This window comes from Eumetopias jubatus, unplaced genomic scaffold (genome assembly GCF_037043125.1).
Source record: "Eumetopias jubatus isolate StellerSeaLion01/CBP00866 unplaced genomic scaffold, mEumJub1_p1.0 scaffold_6, whole genome shotgun sequence".
In the NCBI taxonomy this organism is placed as follows: Eukaryota; Metazoa; Chordata; class Mammalia; order Carnivora; family Otariidae; genus Eumetopias; species Eumetopias jubatus.
The window spans coordinates 138,960,410-138,981,528 of NW_028274812.1; the positions used below are offsets into that span (position 1 = coordinate 138,960,410).

General features: G+C 42.6%; 1 protein-coding gene across 2 annotated transcripts in view; it reads left to right on the forward strand.

The window, feature by feature from the left end:
• Positions 1–21,119, forward strand: part of RNF144B (ring finger protein 144B) — a 79,663-nt gene that overhangs the window by 28,800 nt on the left and 29,744 nt on the right. For both annotated transcript variants that reach the window (XM_028107477.2, XM_088024135.1), the window contains exons 3-4: positions 9,733–9,837; positions 20,728–20,788. In XM_028107477.2, coding sequence (XP_027963278.1) covers positions 9,733–9,837; positions 20,728–20,788 — 166 coding nt within the window. The remainder of the gene's footprint in view (positions 1–9,732; positions 9,838–20,727; positions 20,789–21,119) is intronic.

The following is a 21,119-nucleotide window of genomic DNA, read 5'->3' on the forward strand; positions in this document are numbered from 1 at the left end:
CCTGGAACCATCGGTTGCTTTTCTGGGTATACTGTGTTGTAAGCACCTGGCACACAGGGCTCTCTTTGGAACTAGCTTGAGAACTGGGGCCCCCTCTGTTAAGAAAGGCAACCCTGCTGGGATAAAAGAGAGAGCCTCTGAAAGGTCAGTGGGAGAGTTCTTGAATTACTCGTGTTGAAAGCAGATCCTTCCCAGGCTCATGCCTGTTCCCTGTTCTGATTGAGCTTCCAGTCTAGCAGGATTGATTGATTCACTTCGTTGTGAGGACTGGATCTGTCTTCATCATTTCCAGTGGGTTTCTCTACAGAACTATTTCCATCACTGAGTTTCTTAATTTAGGTGTTTCATGATCACTTGAGATAAAGATAGAAGTGTTTGATCGCTTTTGCTTGGTGGGAACTGGAGGTACTTTCGATTGGGGGCCAGATTTAATCTCCCATACTGAATGACTGTTCTCAAGCGTACAAGGTGGATCTTACTACCCTTTTCCAAAAACAGCAGCAGCACTGTTTTGGGTCAAGTATTTAAAGGATCTCAATCAGAGCTTTAACTTTAACACTTCAAGCCTTCTTAGGCTTCCTTTTCGGTTTCTTTTGGAACTAGCTAAATGCGTGCGTTCTCTATGGAGATGTTGGTTAGAAAGGAGTCCTTCCTTCCTATAGAGATCATACTTTTGAATATTACTAAATAACTTAAAGGCAGTGATGATGAACGGAACTTCCTTGATTAGACTCGAGGGCATGGATTGTATTGAACTAGAGGTTCTTGGACTTGGTTGCGTGTTGGAGTCACAGAGTTTAGAAACACTGAGGCCAGCTTAACAGGACTGCAGGATGCAAGATCAATATACAAAAATTGATTATATTTCTATACACTAACAGGAAAATACGATAATGGTGCATTAAAACAACAGTTAGTCACAATAATTTCAAAAGGAATAAAATACTTAGGAATGAATTTAACAAAAGAAGCACAAAACTTATACTCTGAAAACTACAGAACATTGTTCAAAGAAATTCAAGAAGACTAAATAGAAAGACACTCGATATTCATGATCAATACAGGCATACTTAGGAGGTATTGGGGATTTGGTTCCAGACTTAACAGAGCAAATATCACAATAAAGCAAGCCAAACGAATTTTCTCATTTCCCAGGGCATATAAAAGTTATGCCTACACTATAGTCTTATATCATAGTCTTTTAAGTGTGCAATAGCATTATGTCCAAAAAAACTATGCACTCTGCTTAATTAAAAAATACTTTATTGCTAAAAAATGCCTAACCATCCTCTGAGCTTTCAACGAGTTACACTGACCAATAGATCACCATAACAAATATAATATGTAATGAAAAGACTTGAAATATGACGAGAATTACCAAGGTGTGACACAGAGGAAGTGAGCAAATGCTGATGGAAACATGGCACTGATAGACTTGCTCGATGCATGGTTGCCACAAACTTCAATTTGTAAAAACGTACTATCTGTGAAGCACAATACACAAGGCATGCCGGTATTGTTAAGATGGCCATAAAATGAATCTACAGATATGAATCCTCTCAAAATCCCAAATATCTTCTTTGCCCAAATTGACAAGCTTATCCTAAAATTCATATGGAAAACTGAGGAAAAAAGAGCCAAAAGAATTTTGTAGAAGAAGAAGAAAGTTGGAGAACTTGCTTCTGGTCTTCAAACTTACAATAGCACTATAATAAAACTGTGTCACACTGTCATAAGGATAGACAGATAGATCAATGGAATAGAATTGACAGTTCCAGAAATAAATTCTCATGTTTACTGTCAGCTGATTTCCATCAAGGGTGCCAAGACAGTTCAAAGTGGGGAAAGAATAGTTTTTCAATAAATAGTGTGGGGGACAACTGGATACCATTTGCAACTGGATACCATTTGCAAAAGAATGAAGTTGGAGTGTTTCCTCGTACCGTGGACAAACATTAACTCAAATGGCTTCTGCCTAACTGTTAGAGCTAAACTTGCAAACTCTTTGAAGAAAATATGGGAAGTAGAAAAAATTTCATGACCTCAGATTAGGCAAAGCATGAACATAAGAAAAAAAAAATGGACTTCATCAAAATTAAAAACCTTTACGATGGACCTCTCGGGAAAATGAAAAGATAACTCACAATATGGGATAAAATATTTGCAAATCATATCTGATACAGGACACCTGCAGAACATAAAAAGAAGTCCTATAACTCAGTAATAAAAACACAAATAACCCAATTAAAAATGGGCAAAGGATAGGAATAGACATTTATCCAAACAAGTCTGGATCAAAGAAGTCTCTCAACTTTGCGTGCCAGTCACAAGCACTTTTGATCAACTGGCTGTAAATCATAGGTTCCCATGACCTCCTCCTTGGCTTCAATTAACATGCTAGAGCAGCTCCGAGAACTCAGAGAAGCATTTAACTTACGATTATTCGTTTATTATAAAATGCTATAACTCAGGAACAGCCAGAAGGAAGACATGCATAGGGCAAGGTGTGGGGAAAGAGCATGGATCTTCCAAGTCCTCCTAAATATAGCACTCTTATCAAATCTCCATGTGTTCACCAACCAGTAAGCTCTCTGCACTCAGACTTTTGGGTTTTTATGGAGGTTTCATTCCATAGGCATGACTGATTGAATCAATCACCGGTGGCCAATGATGTAACCTCCAGCCTCTCTCCCCTCCCTGGAGGTCAATGGATAGGACTAAAAGTTCCAACTCTCCACTCACACAGAGTTGGTACCCCTGGCAACCAGTCCCCACGTGACCTAGGGGCATTCCCAAAGTCACCTCCTTAACAAAAGACACTTTTTATCTCTCCCATCACTTAGGAGATTCCAAGGGTTTTAGAAGCTCTGTGCTAGAAATAGGAAGAATGTATTTGTATTTCTTATTACAAATCATAATATCACGGCTGCCCTTCCCATTAGTGTCCCATAGTTTCCAGTGTTTCTTGTCCCTAGAAACATACCTGTCTTCTATCCTTTTCTTCAAGGCTCTGCCCTTTGCCAGGAAACTACTACCTCATCTGACTATCCTCCTGTCCTAATCATTTGTGAATGGTGACAGGATTATTCTAGAGACAAGGTTTTAATCAAAGACTTCTAAAGGCTAAAATTTCTGATAATGTTGACAGGTGGACTGAGTGGAGAGAGTGAGACTTTGGGGGGTACATAATTACATACACCTAATTTTTTAGAGAGAGAGCACACACACGCACGCACGCATGCACACATGCAAGATGTGGGGAGGGGCAGAGGGAGAGAGAAAATCTTAAGCAGGCTCCACACCCACCATGGAGCCCAACACGAGGCTCGCTCCATCCCCGGGACCCTGAGATCATGACCTGAGCCAAAATCAAGAGTCAGATGCTTAATTGGCTGAACCACCTAGGTGCCCCTATATCCATGTAATTTTTAAGTCCTAATTGTAGTAAGTGCTACAAAGGAGACATAAAGAGTGTTTACAGTCTTGGAAGGGTTTTAAGCAGATGACAGAAGGGATCAGATTTAGATTTTATTAAAGTTCCTTCTGCCAGCAATGTGGAGAATTATTAGAAAGAGGCAAAAACAGATACAGGAAGACTAGTGAATGGACTAAGGCAGAAACCCAGGTAAGAGGTAATGGAAAGTGGTCTAAGGATGGGGCAGAAGAGACTGATAGAGGTGAATAGGCCTAATCAGTACTTAGGACATGGGATGGATAGGATTTTGGAACTATTAAGTCACCCAGTAATGTGTTTTGTAGTACCTTCTACATGTTTTTCTGGAATCCATCAGAGAATAAGACCATGTCCCTATACTTCTAGCTGAATTTCTAGTGGGGCAACAAGATAATACACAAGTAAAAAACATTAGGTAATAGAAAGTGCTATGAAGAAAAATAAAGCAGGGTAAGGAGGCCTGATAGGGGAGGGAAGGTTGGCCTTTTTAGCCAGCGAAGGCCTATCTGAAGACGTGACATTGAGGGAGAGCCCTGAATGACGTGAGATCGAGCCATCTGGGGGAAGGACATTCCAGGGGGCAGCGGGGGGAATGGCACCAACCAAGAAAGAAGGCCTGATTCGGGAGCAAGTGTGACACGTCGAAGAAATAGCGAGCAGGTTCATAGCCCCAGAGTAAAGGGGGAATGTGGTAGAAATGAGCTCAGAGCAGTAGCCTGGAGTCAGAACAAGTAGGACCGTGTGGGTCATGGAAAGGAGTTGGCGAGGCCATCTGAATGAGATGCACATTCACTGGAGGGTTTGGGGCAGGAGAATAAGATATGATTTATATTTTAGAAAGATGTATGAAGAGCACCTTGACTACTGTGTGGAGTAGAGACCAGCAAGAAAGCTATTGCAGAGGTCTCCGGAAATCCCTCACCCTTTCTAGCAAGGGCAACTCAAGATGGGGACTTGAGTTTGTGGCAGGAGTGGTGGGAAATGCCTAGTGTGGGGACATGTTTTGGTTGTAGAGTTTGAGGAAAAGAGGAATCAAGGATGTCTTTGTTTTTGTTTTGGCTGAGTAACTGGGTAATTGGTTCCTTTTACTGAGATGGGGAAGACTGGGGATGTGGGGAGGCTGTGTATATGGCGGAAGGTGGATTCAAAGGCTCTGTTAAGTAATGAGGGCTTGGTTAGACAGCCAGGTGCAGATTACCTAGTAGGCATTTACTGGATACAGGGTAAGAGAAAGAGGTGTCCCAGATGATCCATACATCTCTGGGTTGTACAGCTGGATGGATGGAAATGTCATTCACAGAGATAGAAATTGCACGACGAGGACAGGGTGTGGTGGTGGGGGGAGAACAGTCCTTACTATTATTATACATGACACTTCATGGCCTAAAAATGTTTTTTATGTTCTACCATACTGATGAAGTGGGAACGTTGACTATTTAAAAGGGAAAAAAAAACTTTCTTTTGGTGGGTCATCCGGATTTTCAAAAAGTTCTGCTTAAAACATTTCCCTTAGAACTTAGTAGCTGTTATGAAAATTGCATATTTAGGCATCTGTTTAATGCTATTATTTAATGGAATGTAATTTCTTTTTTAAGGAGATGGAAGTTTATTGAATACACCACAAGGGAATAGCAGACAGGACAGCAAAGGAGAAACTGCCAGGAGGCAGTGGTGGGAGGCTCTAGGAAGCGGGGGAAGTGAGAAGGTCTGGGAACACATTGACTTTTCCTGTTTTGGTACCAGTGCCCGGTTGTAAGCAGCCCACTGGTCAGCTAGCGCCTGTGGCTGTTTTGAAGTGGGTCACTTAATGAGCCTGTTTGCATTCAGCCTGGTGGTCGCGGCGGGCCCTTTCCCCTTACTTTGGTTTCCATTGCTCCAGCCTCTTGCCTAAAAGCAGCCTCTACATTCCCCACGGACCGATCGACAGTGACACATCTTCGGCATTTGGGTGGAGGTCTCGTCTTCAGTAGCTGCTTCCTGCTGGGCAGGGGCGGGGGACACCCTGTCCCCACCTAAACCTGTTGGTCCATCAGGGATTCTGTGCAGTTACAGACCAGAGCTTGGTATCAGATTCATGCGCTGATAGGCGATTTAAGTGAAACTCTTGGTGGCTGGGTCCATGGGGCACAGCGGGAGGGGACCCTTGGATGCGGGCACGGGCTGGAATCCTTGTTGACTCATCATCCTTGAGCGGGGTGGTTGGATTCCTGCCGACGTGGAGGAGTGTGTTTTGCCTGTAGATCAAGATGGTGGCCAGACCCGTGGGAAGAGAGGAGAAACATGAGGGCCCGAAAGAAGCAAGGTGGCTGAGAGTCCGCCATGAGTCAGCCACGTGTGCAGATTCGCCCCGGACGAGCTGCCACTGCCAACTGGGCTGCAGGCTGGGGGACCTCCGGGGGGCAGCGGGAGAGCAGAGAGAAGGGGTCCTTCACCGTTGCAGGCGGGGACAGTCTGACCTTTAGACCACACTGGGGAGCCGCCCTGGCCAGAGACCTTCAGTTGTCCGGGAAGTACTAGGGTTAGACGGCTAAGGCCAAAGGCTGGACAGCACAAGGAAAGGGAGTGTGGGGGGGTCAGATTTCTCCGAAGGGCCAGAGGGGAAATCCCTCACCCTTTCTAGCAAGGGCAAAGCCTCACCTAGGAGTCACCTCGGCCTGAGGTCCTCAGTTCCCCCACAGAGTACTAGAGTCCGTCCGGTGCACCCAGGGAAAGTCCCAAGAAATTCCCAGAGAATCCGGGGGAGAGGCCAGCCCCCCTGCTGCTCGGCAGAGGTTCCCCGGGAAGGTCAGCAAATGAGGGGTGACCGGATGAAAGAATTCCCCCAGGGCACAAGAGAGGAAATAGAAGTTTACCGAATACGCTGCGAGGGAGCGGCGGGTAGGACAGCAAGGCAGAGACGGTCTGCCTGGAATGTAGCTTTTTTTTTTAATGTGACTAAATGATGGTAGTTTTTTTTCCCCTCTTTCTTTCTGTTTTTATTTATAGTCAGATGAAACAGATGCCTGTTTCTTCCAGAATTGTTACCCATTTACTTAGGTTTGGTTTGCAGGGGGGTTCCTTTGAATGTTTTTGCTTCTTTTGTGCTTCAGCCAGAGGTACTGGGGAAGAGAGGGAGGGCTTGAGATTAAATTCTTAGTGAAAGCTGATACAAGACATAGAACGAACGTACGGTGCTGGAAAATTCAACAAGAAGCAATAACCAGGGCTGGTTGTTGTTCCTCTTGGCCTCTGACTAGAAATGCACGCTCACAGGGAGGGAGTGGCAGGTGCCTATGCTGTCCCCATACTCAGTCGCTTGTGCGACACATCTCTATCTTGAACCAGTGTTTCTTAGAATTAAAAAAAGGGCATGTAGGATATATATATATATATGGAGCCCGTGTGTGTGTGTGTGTGTAGCCCGTGTATATAGCTCTAATTTCTCTCCTAAAATATTGTGGCCAGGAGAGTCTTTGTTGGCAGCTTCAGAAGGTACTGGTTTTACACGTCACAGATGCAACACCTAAGAACGTTACATTAACAAATAGAACAGGGGCACCTGGGTGGCTCAGTCCGTTAAGCATCTGCCTCCGTCTCAGGTCATGATCCCAGAGTCCTGGGATCGAGTCCCACGTTGGGCTCCCTGCTCAGCAGGAAGCCTGCTTCTCCCTCTGCCTGCTGCTTCCCCTGCTTATGCTGACAAATAAATAAATAAAATCTTAAAAAAAGAAAACAAATAGAACATCTATGATTAACTCTTGGGAAAGCTTCGATTTCAACTTTACAAGTTTGCAAAAGAAGTTGAAATGCCTTTTTTTTTTTTTTTTTTGCCTGTAAAGACTCACATAGTCTTTTTAGTTTCTATTTGACTCTAAGCTTTTTCTGGAGATGCAAATAGTTCTAAAGGGAGGCTGGAATGGAGGTGTGTATGCCTTCCTGTTGCAAATATCTGTTCTGTTTATGACGCTTCTGGACCACAGTGGCTTAACTGGTTCTCTGAAGGGAGTGGAGAAAGGACAATCTCAGAAGGTCAGAGGATTAACATTTCCCCACAAAGTTTTTGATAGAAAGTCTCAGATCAAGTGAAGCGGAGTAGAAATAAAACCAAATATTCTGCAATTTGTGAATTTTTCAAAGGGCACCCGTATGTAAAATTTCAGGTTTGTGTTTTGTATGTGTGTGGGTTTTAAACCCTGTGAGGTAACCATAACAGATACTATCGTTTCTGGTTTTTCAGTGAGGGGAAGCAGGTCTGGGACACAGCCTGAGTAACTTTCCCATTGTCACTTGCTAGTGTGGCACCATGGCTAACGCCCAGATATTCTGATAGATGCTTGTTGCACAACAGTTCACTTTGTTTTCCCAGATACCTTCCCCTTGAGCCTAGAGACCGTATGTTTTTAGAGTCTTTCTGCTCACATTTCAAGTGGCAGCCGGGGAGATCAAGGTGGTCACCCCGGCATTTAACGTTCTTAGGTGTTGCATCCGTGACGTATAAAGCCATCATGATGCCGGGGTGTATGTGGAGCATACACACCTCCATTCCAGCCTCCCTGGACTTTGCATCTCCAGAAAAAGGATGGAGTGCAGAGAGGTCCTCAGAACGGAGCCGGGTGGACAGGGCTTCACATCATTTATTCATTTGTCCTTGTGTGGGGCGCTCCTGTTTGAGAGCCAGCTTTGCTCCCTCCTCTCAAGTGTTGCGTGTACGCCGAAATTCTTCCCCTTGTCTCCTTGATATGGCTCTCTTCTGCTTCCCAGTCTTCTTAGCACGAGTGACCGTGTCTGGCACCAAAACTGCTAGAGCAAGTGATTGTTTACCCTTTTCTCAAACAAGAAAATAAGAGGTAAAATATAGCACCTATAGTGCAGGCAACTATAGGAAGAGTTCCGCAAGAGGACCCCGTTCCCAGATATCTTTTATTCTCCAATTCATACTGAATCAGGAGTATTTTCTCCATGTGTTTAAACATCGTTTGAAAATATTTTTCATGATTCTTCAGTGTGTCATTGTATGAATTTAGCATCATTTATTTACATGTTCTTCTATTTTGGATATTTGGGTTACTTTCTCATTTTTTTCTGTGATGAAAGGCGTAGGGGGAAAAAACGGACTCCTTGAAAAAGGGAATTATTAAGTATGTGAAGAAATACAAATTCGGTTTAAATGCTTTGCTCTAGTCATTACTTCAGTAGTACATTGTAACAGTAATTTCAGTCAGGTAAATACATGCTTAGTTTCCTGAAATAATGCCATTGTGATATTCGTTTTATTTTCAGATAGAGAAAAAGAATAAAGACGGCGGGGGTGCCTGGGTGACTCAGTCGGTGAAGTGTCCGCCTTCAGCTGAGGTCATGATCCCAGGGTCCTGGGATCGAGCCTCATGTCCGACTCCCTGCTCAGCGGGGAGTCTGCTTCTCCCTCTGTGCCCCCCACCCCACTTGTGCTCTCTCTCTCTCTCTCTCTCAGATAAATAAAATAAAATAAAGAGTTTTCTTAGATAAGTCAGTGCCTTACTCTTATAATTGACCCTTGAACAATGCAGGGGTTCAGGGCACCGCCTGGCCCCCCCCATGCGGTCAAAAATCCACATAGAACTTGACTCCCCCCAAACTTAACTAGTCATAGCCTACTGTTGACCAGAAGCCTTACTGATAACATAAACAATTGATTAATACATATTCTGTATATGTGTTATATACTGTATTCTTACAATAAAGTAAGCTATAGAAAATGCTAAAAAAGTCATAAGAGAAAATACACTTACAGTACTGTATTTACTGAAAAAACCCTGCATATCAGTGGACCCGCATAGTTCAAACCTGTGTGGTTCAAGGGTCAGCTGTATTTTGATTCTGTTTGGCTAGCTCAGCATGAGAGTCACATGGTTCTACTTTTGGGCAAACTTTGAGGGAGAGGACCATTAGGTAAAAATGGAACTGGGAAGTCACATAAGTTAAAAAAAAGAAAAAGGACAAAGAAGGTTTTTACCATCCGGGCAAAAGAGGGTTTCTTCTTTCCCACATCCGTGGTGGATAAGATGTGTGAGCATACAGGAATTTGACTTGTTGCCTTGCATAAACTCAGTATTCTTAGGATGAGGTCATACATACTTAATCACCTGTCTTGCATTCTTTCCCAAGTGATGGTTCTTAGTGTTCATATGGGTGATAACTTTGGTTTCCCGAGTTCAGGAGCCCCAGGACTGCCAGGGAAGGAGGGGAGGCAGTGGTGGTTATGGGACCTTTGTGCTACTGTAAGGCAATGGGTAATTGTCTTTTTTCTTCTTAACTTCTAGTGCTTGAAACAATACCTGCAGCTGGCCATCCGAGAAGGCTGTGGGTCTCCCATTGCTTGCCCCGACACGGTGTGCCTGAACCACGGGACCCTGCAGGAAGCGGAGGTATGCACGAGTCTCATGACCTTCCCTCTTGCCTGTTGACGTTATTCCCTAGGATCTTGACTATGTACCTCCCTGCCGGAGGGAGTCTAGGAACAAAATACAGAGGCTTACTTTTTAAAGGAGTACTTTATTGCTCCATACCTATGGATTCTTCATACAGACTGTTAAAACTGTTACTTACCTCAGTTCTATTGATGAATGCTGTCTACGTGTTGAAGAAGCTCTAGACTAGGCGAAGGTGCTAGGAGTCAGGTTTACCAGATGTGCCGTTTGGAGGCTGAAGAGTGAGTGGTCTTGTGATCGTTAATACTTTAAAGATAAACAGATGACAGATTTTAACTGGTTATAGACAATATAAAGGATTGCAATTCTACAAAGGTAGACGGAGTCGAATCATTTCCTTTCATTTGACGTTTATCAGTCATCAGAAATATCCTTTTTGGATGAGTTCTTCTCCCATTTTCTTAAGATTGTGATACATCCCCTTCCTTTGTTTCTTCAATCCCCAATCAGGAGCTTGCCCTTGAATCTACTTTTTTTTTTTAAAGGTTTTATTTATTTATTTATTTGAGATAGCACGAGTGGGGGCCAGAGGCAGAGGGAGAAGCAGGCTCCCCGCTGAGCAGGGAGCCCGATGCGGGGCTCGATCCCAGAACCTCAGGATCATGACCCGAGCCGAAGGCAGACGCCCAACGACTGAGCCTCCCAGGCGCCCCTTGAATCTGCTTTTAGTCTTCAGGTCCTGCTCACTTTATTTATTTATTTGTGAGAGAGAGAGAGAGAGAGAGAGGGAGAGCACAAGCAGAGGGAAGAGGAAGAGGGAGAAGCAGGCTCCCCGCTGAGCAGGGAGCCTGACGTGGGACTCGATCCCGGGACCCTGAGATCGTGACCTGAGCTGACGGCAGACGCTGAACTGACTAAGCCACCTAGGCTCCCAGGACAGCTCACTTTAATTCAGAAGATAACCAACGCTAGCCCATCTTTGGGAAGATTGTAAGCATTGCTCCATTTGCTTCTTTGCTTTTGGCTTGATTATTAGAAAAACAATTATGGGTTCTGTTACGGAAAGAGGTCCCAAGAAACAGAGGAAATAAGTTATTCGTTCAGCAAACATAGCTCACCTGCTGTGTATTAGGGGCTCTGCTGGATGCTTTCATTGCTGGTTTACCATCTAATCCCTTCAACAAACTTAGAAATGGACCCCCAGGGGGTTTAAGTAATTTGCCCAACGGTGCATGTCTAAAACACAGAAGAGCTACAATTCTAGTCCAGTTCTTTCTGACCACCCTAACTACATGGCTTTAAGAGTAGAACGAGGTAGGTAGGTAGATTGTGTGATAAAGGACTTGATAATTGGAGACTCAGTAGTGTGCGTGTGTGTGTGTGTGTGTGAATATATATACGTATATGTATGTGTTGATATGACTTGTGGGTGTATATATATATATACACACACACACACAAATATATACACAATCTCCTCTGTAAGGAGGAGATTGTAAGCAAAGCAGGCAGAAAGATGTTTATAGACCATTTTTAACCCATCTGCAACTGGGTGTCTCATGTTCAGCTTACGGAATATCAGCTAGGTGTTACAAGTGAGCTTGAAGTATTTTCTAGGGAAGGATAAAAGGAATACATAATGATTTAGAAGTGATTCATTTTAGGAAAATCAGGAAATAATGGAATGTTTTTGATAAAAAAATAATATTGAATATGTCATCCTGTGGTGGGAAATATTGATTTCTTTTGTATGAGTAAAGTAGAGAAGGAAATTAAAGTGAGGGAAGATTGGGTGAGCTATACAACTTGGAAGTGGGTTTTAAAGTAGGACTCGGGTGTTCAGGAGCCTCTTTTGATGCATAATCCTTCTAGAAAAGGTGCTTCCTTTTTGATTTGCTTCTGTCATATTCTGATCAGTCAGCAGTGTTTATTAAGTGTGCAGAGTGTGCCAGGCCCTGTTCCAGGTCGGGATAGAGAGGTGAGTAGGATCGGCCCAGTGCTATCCTCATGGAGCTTCTGATCTAGCAGAGTGACATTAACCTGATGAAAAGTGAGATTAACCACAGGCCTGTATCCTAGACCTTGTGCTGTCCAATCCAGTAGTCGCTTGTTCCATATGGCTACTTACATTGAAATTAATTAAGATTGGGGCGCCTGGGTGGCTCAGTTGGTTAAGCATCTGCCTTTGGCTCGGTCATGATCCCAGGATCCTGGGATCGAGCCCTGCATCGGGCTCCCTACTCATCAGGGAGTCTGCTTCTCCCTTTTCCTCTGCCTCCCATTTCCCTTGCTTGTGCTATCTGTCTGTCAAATGAATAAATAAAATCTTAAAAAAATTAAGATGAAATAAAATTAAAAATTCATTCCTTTGGTTGCACTAATCATGTTCTAAGTGCTCCGTAGCCACATATGGCTCATGGCTGCCAGATTAGAACAGCACCGAATATGACATCTCCAACATTGCAGAAAGTTCAATGGCATGGCGTTGTTGTAGACTTTTAAGCGAATGGTAACCACTAGCCGTTGACAATTCGGATATCAAATGTTAGAGCTAATGTGTTCAGACAAGTGGGTGAGGAGAGTCTGTCTTGCAGCTCTCGGGAACAGAATTTAACTTTTCTGATTTTCTTAGTATAGAATTTTCTTTTCATATTCACCATTCACCTGCAGTTCTCCCCTCCATCTTATTTCTTACCCTTTTCCCATTATACATTCTTATCCCACTTTCCCGGCACTCATTCCATGTACCCAGTTTGACTCTAAAAACAGTTTAACTTTTGAGCTGTACGGAAACCAAACAAACCCACAATGTCTCTTAGAAATTACCAAAGGGTATTTGAAAAAAAAAAAAAAAAGAACAAAAACGTCTTCTGAACTAAACTATGATACATTTCTTCAATTCTTCAAAGTCTGTTTCCCATTAGGTGAGTAGAAAGACACTCCAAGGCATTAAAAGGACCGGTTCTGTTCTCACTGGTCTGCTGAGAGCCTGACTAAAGGTGGGCATGGATGTATAGTCATCAAAGTTCTTAACCAACGGGCCACTTTTTTCCCACCCCGAGAGTAAAAAATTGTGGTGGTGGTAGTAACGGTCTCTCTTTTGAATTGAGACATGAATAGAACCTTATGTTAAAGATATTGGTAGCTTTCCCAATTTATATGGGACCGTTCCTTTCGGGGCAGATACCACATACACATGAACTTGGGCTATACCATCTTCCTTTCTGGCTTCCTTTACATCAAGCTTTCCTTGTATATAGTTATTATTATAATAGCTCTTTTTTTTAAGGTTTTTTTTTTTTAAAGAGAGAGCACATGCACAAGCAGGGGGAGTGGCAGAGGGAGAGGGAGAAGCAGGCTTCCCACTGAGCAGGGAGCCCAACGTGGGGTTCGATCCCAGGACCCAGGGATCACGACCTGAGCCAAAGGCAGACGCTTTACCGACTGAGCCACTCAGGCGCTCCCCCCACTGTGTGTGTGTAGGTGTGTGTGTGTGTGTAGGTGTGTGTGTGTGTGTGTGTGTGTGTGTGTGTAGGTGTGTGTGTAGGTGTAGGTGTAGCCCAGTGTGGGGCTCGAACTCTTGACCCTGAGATCAAGACCTGAGCTAAGATCAAGAGCCGGATGCCTAACTGACTGAGCCACCCAGGCGCCCCTATAATAGGTAGCTCTTAATCCAGATATGATTGAGTATATCATAATGGGGCTTATCCACCTTATGCTTGACTGGATTCTGTCACTATGACTATTTCTTCTGCCTTTTAAAAAATGTTTTATTATACAGGTTACACATAAATATACCTTGCATGTTAAAAATAGTTCTGGTTAAGACTCAAGTTCCCTTGGTGCAGCTGCTGTTTATGTTAAAATACATGGTTCTTCATCATTCACTGTCTTATAAAATGCATGTAGGTAGGACATTTCTTCATCTTCAGAGGACACCAGGCATTTAAGCTCTTTGCTCCAAATGCTTTGCAGTGTAGATCTAGCCCACGTGGTTGCCCATGTTCCTTGCATCTGCCCCTGCTCACACTGTGGGTGTGAGTCCTGTGGGTCCTGTGGGTCCTGCCTGCCTTCTTACTGCTTCCAAATGAGCTCAGCGGTGGCTCTGTCCCTGAACTTTTATTCATCAGCAATAGCTTCATTAGCAAAGCATTTAATGCCTGATCCAAGTACTGTTTGCTTCTGGAGGAAAACAGTAGAAAAGGCACCTTCGCTTCCATGTCACACAAACTGGTGGGAGGCTGGGGGCCCCTGGAAAAGTAAAACTTGCCCTCCCTGCATCATCTGGTAGTTTCAGCTAGTGGTGGGCTTTTCTCATGTACCTGATCTGGGAATCTTGTCCACTGTGGAATTACGAGAGGTGGGAGGCAGACTGTTCCGGCAATTTTACTTCGGGCAAGGCCCTGGGAGTTCATAGCCCTGTTAAAAAGGTGATGACTACTGGAGCCGTTCCCTTACCGTGTTAGGGAAGTCTCAAGCCGTCCCCTGCTGGGGGAGCCTGAGCCATTTGTCAAGGCCCGGTAAAATTTGAGCGGTGAGCGCATACCTACCATTGCATGGCCTGAGAAATTCAACTTCTTCCCTCTGCCAGTTGGCAGTGGAAGGCAGGGAACAGCTTCTCAACAACCAAGTCTCCTTCCAAGTCTTGGGGCATTGAAGTGACCAGCCTGGATCTTGCTGCTAGAGCCCCCCCCCCGCCACCACATGCCCCAGAGCAAGGATGGGGGCAGCTGCTCGTGCCAAGAATGGGGGCTCCAGAATTTCTATAGGAGGGGGCTTAGGCTGTGGGGCACTGTGGAGGACTAGGAGAGAGGAAGGGGGCCGTGGAGTTCTAAGGAATTTGAAACTACATTTGCAAAATAAATACGGAGTTTACTCATGTTGCATGTTTGTCAGGGTGGCACCGGGCAAGGCTGCTGGAGTTCTGGAGAGCCACGTGCTCCCCGCTTATGATCCCTCAGCACAGCCCCCACTGGCCGTGCCCTCCCGTCACACTCTTCCTTCCCAGCATCACAGTGTGAGGTGAGGCAGAAGGAGGATAAGGATGCCCAGTCAAGCCGCCAGGTTCCTGATGCTGTGGGTTAAGGATCTGAATGGGAAGGGACCAAGTATGTCTGTAATAACCTTTGGTTGAGAAGCGTGTTAGCGGGACAAGAGTCGACCCTTGGGGTGGCGAAGGGTAAAGGAGTCTGCCCCTGCTGGCGTTGATAGATATTTTTAGGGTTCCAGTTGAATTTTGCTTTGGAATGGATTTAAAGCTTTGCTTTAAAACGGCATCTAAGTGGAGAATAATGTTTCTGTTCTTAAGCTCCTTCTTCACCTAAAGGCAACTATAAGAAGGGTAAGCAGCAGTGGGTTGAACACATCACATGGGTGGGCACGTGGACGAATCCCTTTTACCCATGGAGGAGCCACGGGAGAAAGGCAGAGGAGGATGTGGGAGGGCGTCCTGAAGCCTCTGGAGAACAGGGGAAAAAGGAACAGCAAAAGCGGCCCTCTTTAGGGAACGGTGGGAACAATTCCCGCCCTGGCATTCCAGCTCCTGCCATCTTTTTCACTTCCCAGGTGGCCCTGCCTTCAGGCTCTCAGAGGGTGTTGCCGTCTTGTTTTTTCCAGCAGGTTCTGGTATCTGGCATGGACAGAAGGAGACGTGAGCTTGGTTAGTACACTCAAGTGATGAATGGGAGGAGGTTAGGAAGTGCAGTTTTTATTTTGTGGGTTGAGACCGGAAACCCGGGTAGTTTTTGTATCAGTGTGATAAGACACTTATCCATACAGCTAGGACTATTTCTTTTGCAGTACTTTTGCAAGTCATAGCACCTCAAAAATTGCCAAAGTTTTGACATGCTCTAATGATCTCCTCGTGGTCGATTCCATCTTCAAATATACTGATCTCTTGTATTCTTTGTTTGGTCTCTTTAATGTTTTAAAGCAACTATAGCATTAGTATGGTTTAAAGGGCCAAACTCAAATGAAGACTAGGCTTTTCTTTCTTCTTTTTCTCTTCTGTCCTGGCTTTCCAGACCTTGATGAGTGGTACTTGCATGAAGCCAATCCCTAACTTCAATGTTTTAACCATTTCATTTTCCTAATATATATTATAATCTTTTATATGGGGACACCTGGGTGGCTCAGTTGGTTAAGCATCTACCTTTGGCTCAGGTCATGATCTCAGGGTCTTGGGATCAAGCCCCACATCAGGCTCCCTGCTCAACGGGGAGTCTGCTTCTCCAGCTCTCTCTGCCCCTCCCCTCATGCTCTGTCTCTCACTTTCTGTCTCAAATAAATAAAATCTTAAAATCTTTGATATACATATTGTATTTTATATATAAGATATTGGCCAACTGTCAGTATTATGGGAACACATCACTTTCAGCATAAATGCTTCTCTGGCAGACAAGCTCTAACCTCCCCCCGCCCCCATTTCCTTCTTTAGTTTTTGTACGGCTGGTGTCAATGTAGGTGGTGATGCTTAGATAACATGATCATAGTTATTATAGTAAACAAAGGTATACCTCACTTTTCCTATTCTTCTCAATTGTGAATGTTAGATGTATCCAGTTAACCATCATGTATAACAGTTACAGCACCCCATGTGTATGTATATTCTGAGTGCCCTGGTTATTCTGTGCTATAGTTGGAGTGGAATGGAAAACCAGACTTCCAGTCAGGTAGGAACTGAGTATTTAATAAGGATCCTCAGGTTCATTTTTACCAAAAACAAAACAAAACAAAACAAAACCAGAGTGCAATTATGGGCAATTAGTAGCTTTTTGTTCTTATTGTTCTGATGTTACTGCTCTTATTCTGTTAAAATTAAACTAAGTTTATTTTCTCTTTGATTTAAATTTTCTTTCTTTTTGGAGAGAATTTCTAGAATGATGAGGATGAGAAAAAGTGGTCTCTCATGCTTGGATTGGAGGAGAGAGAAATTTTGTTTAATAGGCAGATTAATATAAATTTCAAAAGAGAAATAGCAATAAAAAATCACTTTAAATCAAGATAAGAATTTCTTAGATCTGATGGAAGTGGTTTCTTGATAGTTGAGAAGATACTTGGAAATTTTTGTTTTTACAACTTGAATGTGGAGCTGGTCATTAATGGATTAGAACCCACTGAATACAATAAATATCAGTAGTCCATACCGACCTGAATAAATAAATGAATAATAAATGAGGGAGAAGGGACAGCTTTTTTTTTTTAAGATTTTATTTATTTATTTGAGAGTGAGAGAGAGAGATCACAAGCTGAGGGGGGAGGGGCAGAGGGAGAAGCAGGCTCCCCGCTGAGCAGGAAGCCCAATGCAGGACTCCGTCCAAGGACCCTGGGATCATGACCTGAGCTGAAGGCAGATGCTTAACTGACTGAGCCACCCAGGCATCTGGGACAGCTCTTTCTTACAGTAGAATTCTAATTAACAAATACAGAATGAATGATGGAAATAGAAAATCGTCATTAAGCAAATATCACAGTAATGACTATTGTAGGCAAGAATTATCAATAGATACAATTAGTGGAGCAAAGGTATGATGAGAAATAAGATATCTGCAGAATCTCAAAATGTATTCCTACAAGAACAAGATACTTGCTGCTTACAAAGGGTGGAGAAATTTGGTAGACACCACCGTAACCAAGTTAAAAAGTCAACATTACTAGTAATGAGATGGGTGTCCTCATGGACTTCCTGGATGGCTCAACATCACTTCTGTGATAGTCTTACCAAAACTGCACAGCCTCAACCTAATCATGAGAAAGCATCAGACAAACCCAAATCGGAGAACACTGTAGGACATAACTAGCCCGTACTCTTCAAAGTCATGAAAGGTCAAGGTCATGAAAGGCAAAGACAAACTGAGGAACTGCCACAGATTGGAGAAGGCTAAGGAGACTTGGCAACTAAATGCAAGGACGTACCCTGAATTGGATCTTGGACTAAAAAAAAAAAAAAAAGACATAAGTAGGACAATTTTTGAGCTTGGAATAAGGCTCGCAGATAGTTGTTTTGTATCAATGTAAATTTCATTATTTTAATTCTTACCTATGGTTATGTAAGGTAAGTTGGGGAGAATGGGATTTAAGAACTCTACCCAAGTTTCACAATTCTTTCAGTCTAAAATTACTTTAAAATAAAAAAGTTAAAAAGGAACGTTCTGATATGATTTTGAACAATTTGGAACTTCTTTGTTGGCAGAGAGAGAATAGTTAGATATTGCAAGACACCTCTTTATAATCTCTTTTGTTGGAGTTCCAGTTTTGCAATCAGCTTGAGAGTCTTTGTGATCGTTTTTGGTTTTGTTTTGTTTTGCTTTTTAAAGCAGTAGCCCTTTAACCTGTGATCTAATTGAGCCTTCAGTAATCATCCTAACACATTTATCTCAGGTTTATAATTGTAAAAGACCTTGAGCAATAGTGACTTAGCTCCAAATGGCAGTGGAACTGGGAATTTAATACTTTGGATTGTCTTTTTTACAAGGTCCAGCTTTCTCTAAAGCCATGGGTATAACAAACATTTCAGAGAACTAGTCTAATCTGTAAAAGCCAACAAATGGTAAGATCAAGGAGTCGATTCTTTTTTTTCCCAAGGAGTAGATTTAAAAACAAACAAACAAACAAACTTCATGTGTCTTTATTGCCTTCTGGGTAGTTTAAGTTCCTTCTCTGTCCCCTTTCCTCATCTGTCTCCCCAAGTTTCTGGCCACTGCTGTACCCTTGGTGCATTGTCAAACAGAATACTGAGAAGGTACAAATCTAAGTGGTGGGGTCTGGGAAGAGAATGGTGGTGATGGAACTAACTTTTTTTTTTTTTTTACCACAAATTTCAATAGAAAAAAATTGATTTACCTTATTAAGTCTTAATTCCATAAAAATCTTTGATCTATAAAAAATAATAAATAGGAGATTTAAAGTAGAGTACGAGACCAAAAAAATTAGAGACCTCTGACTTTCCTGTTGGCAGTGATGTGTCCTCTGATGAAATTTATCTTTCTAATTTAAAATTAAACATCCATCTCTACTGTTGTTGACTTTTTACTGCATTAATTTGTGTCACTTTTCTCATTAGCATTTCATCTGTGTCTAAAGTACTTTATCTCCTGTTTGCTTCGTCTTCCATCAATTGTATTTGACATAGCTGATACATATGTTGCATGTCATTGGAAAAAAATCAGAATTTTTAGGAGTTGACTTTGAGGGGTTTGAAGAAGTTCTTCATCAGTCCAGAAACTGTTTTAGATAGGGGCAAGTAGAGTCAGGACTGTCCCATAGAATCAAAGGCCTTTTTTTGGAGGGTGGTTAAAAATAGATATACAGACTCTCACTGAGGTCTCTCGGGCCCAGATAACATCATCTCCAAGTCACCTTGGCCCAAAAGTTGAAGTAGTATTAGATTATTTGTGCTCTACCACAATGGAGCAGTGACTAAGTCAGGAGTTGAATTCAGATTCCTCAATGCCTCCCATCCCTTTGGTTACCTGTGTCTTCTGTCTCCCAACTCAGAATTTTTTTTGAGACACCTTTGTCTTTTCGGAAAGATGTCCAGATGTTATTATAACAGATGAAACAAAACTGGCTTTCAATGTAATAAAAGTCTAACCACACTTTTTAAAAAAGTATGGTACAACACACATCATATAAAATTAACCATGATTTTTTTACAGTGATTTATTTAAAGTGCCAGATGAAAATGCAACCTTTTCCTCCCAGCTGGAGAAAAATGTTATAATTAAATTAAATTTATGTTTTACTGTACTTGGAATGGAGAAGACTGAACTTGCCTGTTTTGCAGTCCTTCATACATTTTAGCTAACTTTGTTTAATTCATTTGCAAAATAAATTGAATTTTTTTTGTGAGGAGGAAGATTCGATTTTGAATACCTTTTAAAATGTACTATATTAAGTACAATTTTTAACTGCCTCATTTTTTTTACTCTTGTTTTCTTAAAGCAGACTTCCTTTCATTAGTTGTAGGAACTTCCGTCTAGATATATTTTATACCAAAGGATATGTAATGCTTTCAAGTCAGAATTGCCAAGCCCACGCCTGTGTCCTGTATCAACTTGCTAAATGTTTTGAAGCCTAATATCAAATCCTTGGGTCTTCTCAGTTATAAATCTTTTAAGCAACATCAATATAGTTGACGTCAATGGAACTATTATTTTTAGAATGCCAGTTTAAGAGCAGTTAGCTTTTCCTGCATCTGACTTTGAAATGCAATTTGAAAGGATTAATCTGAAATGTCATTTGGTTAGGTCTGAATCACTGTCATTTACTCGTAAACCTTTGGTTCATATCACCATCTGCAATGGAAACAGGAATCGAGCCACAAGAAATATCTTTAGCATTTCTTTTCTACCAAGACACGGATGGCAATGAGGGACAACCAAGGGCCCCCTGAAGTGATTTTTTTTTCATCCAAAGAAATGATTTTCATGTTGCTTAGAAGGTTCTATTCCTGAGGAAACTAATGAGGTTTTCATTAATTCCTGAGGCACGATCTACCTGACCTTATTGTTTAAGAGTTCTAAAGCTAGAACCATAATCTTTTAAACATTTCTTAAATGAATGTGGAGTGATAAAGAAGCATCTTGCATATATATATATATATACACAATTGGGGAAGTCCAAAAGTTTGGTTGTCTGGTCTTAGCAGCTGCTGAGGGTAAGAATGGAATTTGACCAAGGAGTCCTGTTGTGGGTGCTTTAAGTGGCGACTCCTGGGCCTGCTGTAGGAATTGCTGCTTGTCTTACCACGGGAACTGTGGGGAGAAAAAGAAGTTCTCAAACCACTGGTATAAAGTAAGCCAGACAAGAGGGAGAAGTCCTAGGAGGCTGGAACTCTCGGCTCCAGTGAGGACAGAGACCTCATCTTGTTAATATCTCTGGTTTCAGATTGCCTGCCTGGTGCCTGTGGATCAGTTTCAGCTTTACCAGCGGTTAAAATTTGAACGAGGTACGTATGCCCTCTTCTTTCTGTCCCCACGGTGAGTTGCGGCTTTCTGTGTGTCATCTTCACACTCACCTCCATAGAAGGCTCAGGAGGCTGTGGGCTGTCAACAAAGCCACAAGGGCACTCCGAAAGGGGAAAAACTGTAATTGCAAAGTAACATTTCCGCTTTCTCAGCCACAGGCAGAAAAAATGCAGACTAGCAGGAAATAGAAGCTTCCTTATGTTGGCTGTTGTATATTTTTGATTTGGCTCATGTGAGAGAAGTTCTTCAAAAGTTGGATAGTTTTACAAAACAGTATGTTCCTTCAAGTGGGTTTTACCACCGGCTTTCCCA